This window comes from Gavialis gangeticus, unplaced genomic scaffold (assembly GCF_001723915.1).
Source record: "Gavialis gangeticus isolate Ggan-Ray unplaced genomic scaffold, GavGan_comp1, whole genome shotgun sequence".
Classification (NCBI taxonomy): domain Eukaryota; kingdom Metazoa; phylum Chordata; order Crocodylia; family Gavialidae; genus Gavialis; species Gavialis gangeticus.
Window position 1 is genome coordinate 53329514 of NW_017728997.1, and position 1573 is coordinate 53331086.

The window sequence follows — 1573 nt, forward strand, 5'->3', positions numbered from 1 at the left end:
AGTCTGAAAAACACCAGCAGAGACAGTCCATCTAAGAGTGGAATGCAATGTGGCCTATTATATTGCCCAGGCAGAGACAATAATAATTTTCAGGGCATTCTACCCTGTCACTTTCACTAGAACTATATGGCAAAGCCCAAACAGTAATTTTTTTGTTTTGTTTTTTTTTAAAGAGGGAGGAAAGGAAGCAGCTTCAGCAATTTTGTTCCACAAAGCATAGCCTGACAAGCTATTCAAGATGTATTGCGAGAGCTCAAAGACAAGATCATTATCTTTTAATGATCTTTACCTTTTCATGTAGGTCATGGAAGTCACTGTAACGATGTTTCACTGTCCACTGATGACTTCCAACACTGACTTGAATAATATATACCTAAAGAAAACAAAAAGCAAAGCAGGGTGGGTAAAAATCAATTATTTTTTCAATTAAAAAAAGTCATATGTTTTAAACAGATTTTCTTGATATATTCATTTTTGCTAAGATGCTTTTTTTTAAAAGTAAACCTATATATAGTTTTAATTTAAAATATGTTAAAGCTCAAATATATCATCACAGAATAGATATTATAACTTCTATTTATATACAGTTTGAGACAATATATTCAACACTGTGATGTTCAGTTCCAGTTCTCAAATTGTGGATTTGTTTCTCCAGAGACAACATCCTTGTTAACAGCAGTATATAGAGATGAGAGATAACAGACCTGATTATCTACCCATCAGTCCTGTCGTCTCTCTGCAAGTTTATGTACACAGAGTCAAGTCCTTACCTGTCTCTAAAAGTGCAAAGTTTCAAGAAGTTAAATGAATAAAGGATATCAAACAACAAGAATGTACTTTTTGTAGGAAACAATGATTAAATTGAGGCTTCCTGACCAGGGATTTAAATAATGATTTAAATTGATTTGATTTAAATCAAATTCACTCTAGAGCAAAATAAGGTATTTGGGAAGTATTAATTTTAAAAAATATATTACTATGCAATGTTAATGTAACAACATAAAATGATCTTGTATTAACAATGGCATGTTTATGTTAAATGTGATTTAAAACAGTGATTCTCCACTTTTTAAACTCAAGGAACCCCTCAAAAATGCAGCTCTTCATTTTAGTTTGTTTTTTTCACTACAGTAAAAGAGTGGAGCAATTCTTCTGTTGTAAAGAACTCTGAAAGACCACAATCAGTGAGAATGTTCTTAACACTATGAAGTTCCATTGGAAATTAAGGCTGTACAAAATTTTGCCAGCTGTTTCATTTTGACGCTGGTTCAACTCATTTCGAGATCAAAACAGCAAAATCGAACGAAACGAAGGCCTTCCAAACAGCCTCGAAACAAAACGAGGGCAACTGAAACATTTCAAAAGTTTCGAAACGTTTCAAGTTTCAAAGCTGAAGCAAGCTGGGCTTGCCCGCAGGGAAACAAAGTAAGAGAAGTACTTCATCAACCTCCTAGGTACAGAGACTCATGGACTCAATACAGACATTGGAATTGTGACACACTACAACCTGCTGGACATCTGACTCCTCAGGTACCGCTCCACTTTTACCTGCGCTGCTACATCCCCCTTCCCT

At 34.7% G+C, this 1573-nt stretch overlaps 1 protein-coding gene across 1 annotated transcript in view; it reads right to left on the reverse strand.

Moving 5' to 3' along the window:
• NISCH (nischarin) overlaps positions 1-1573 on the reverse strand; it is an 86782-nt gene that overhangs the window by 79858 nt on the left and 5351 nt on the right. Inside the window, exon 2 of the mRNA XM_019504632.1 lies at positions 290-373. Within this exon, the coding sequence (XP_019360177.1) occupies positions 290-373 (84 nt within the window). The remainder of the gene's footprint in view (positions 1-289; positions 374-1573) is intronic.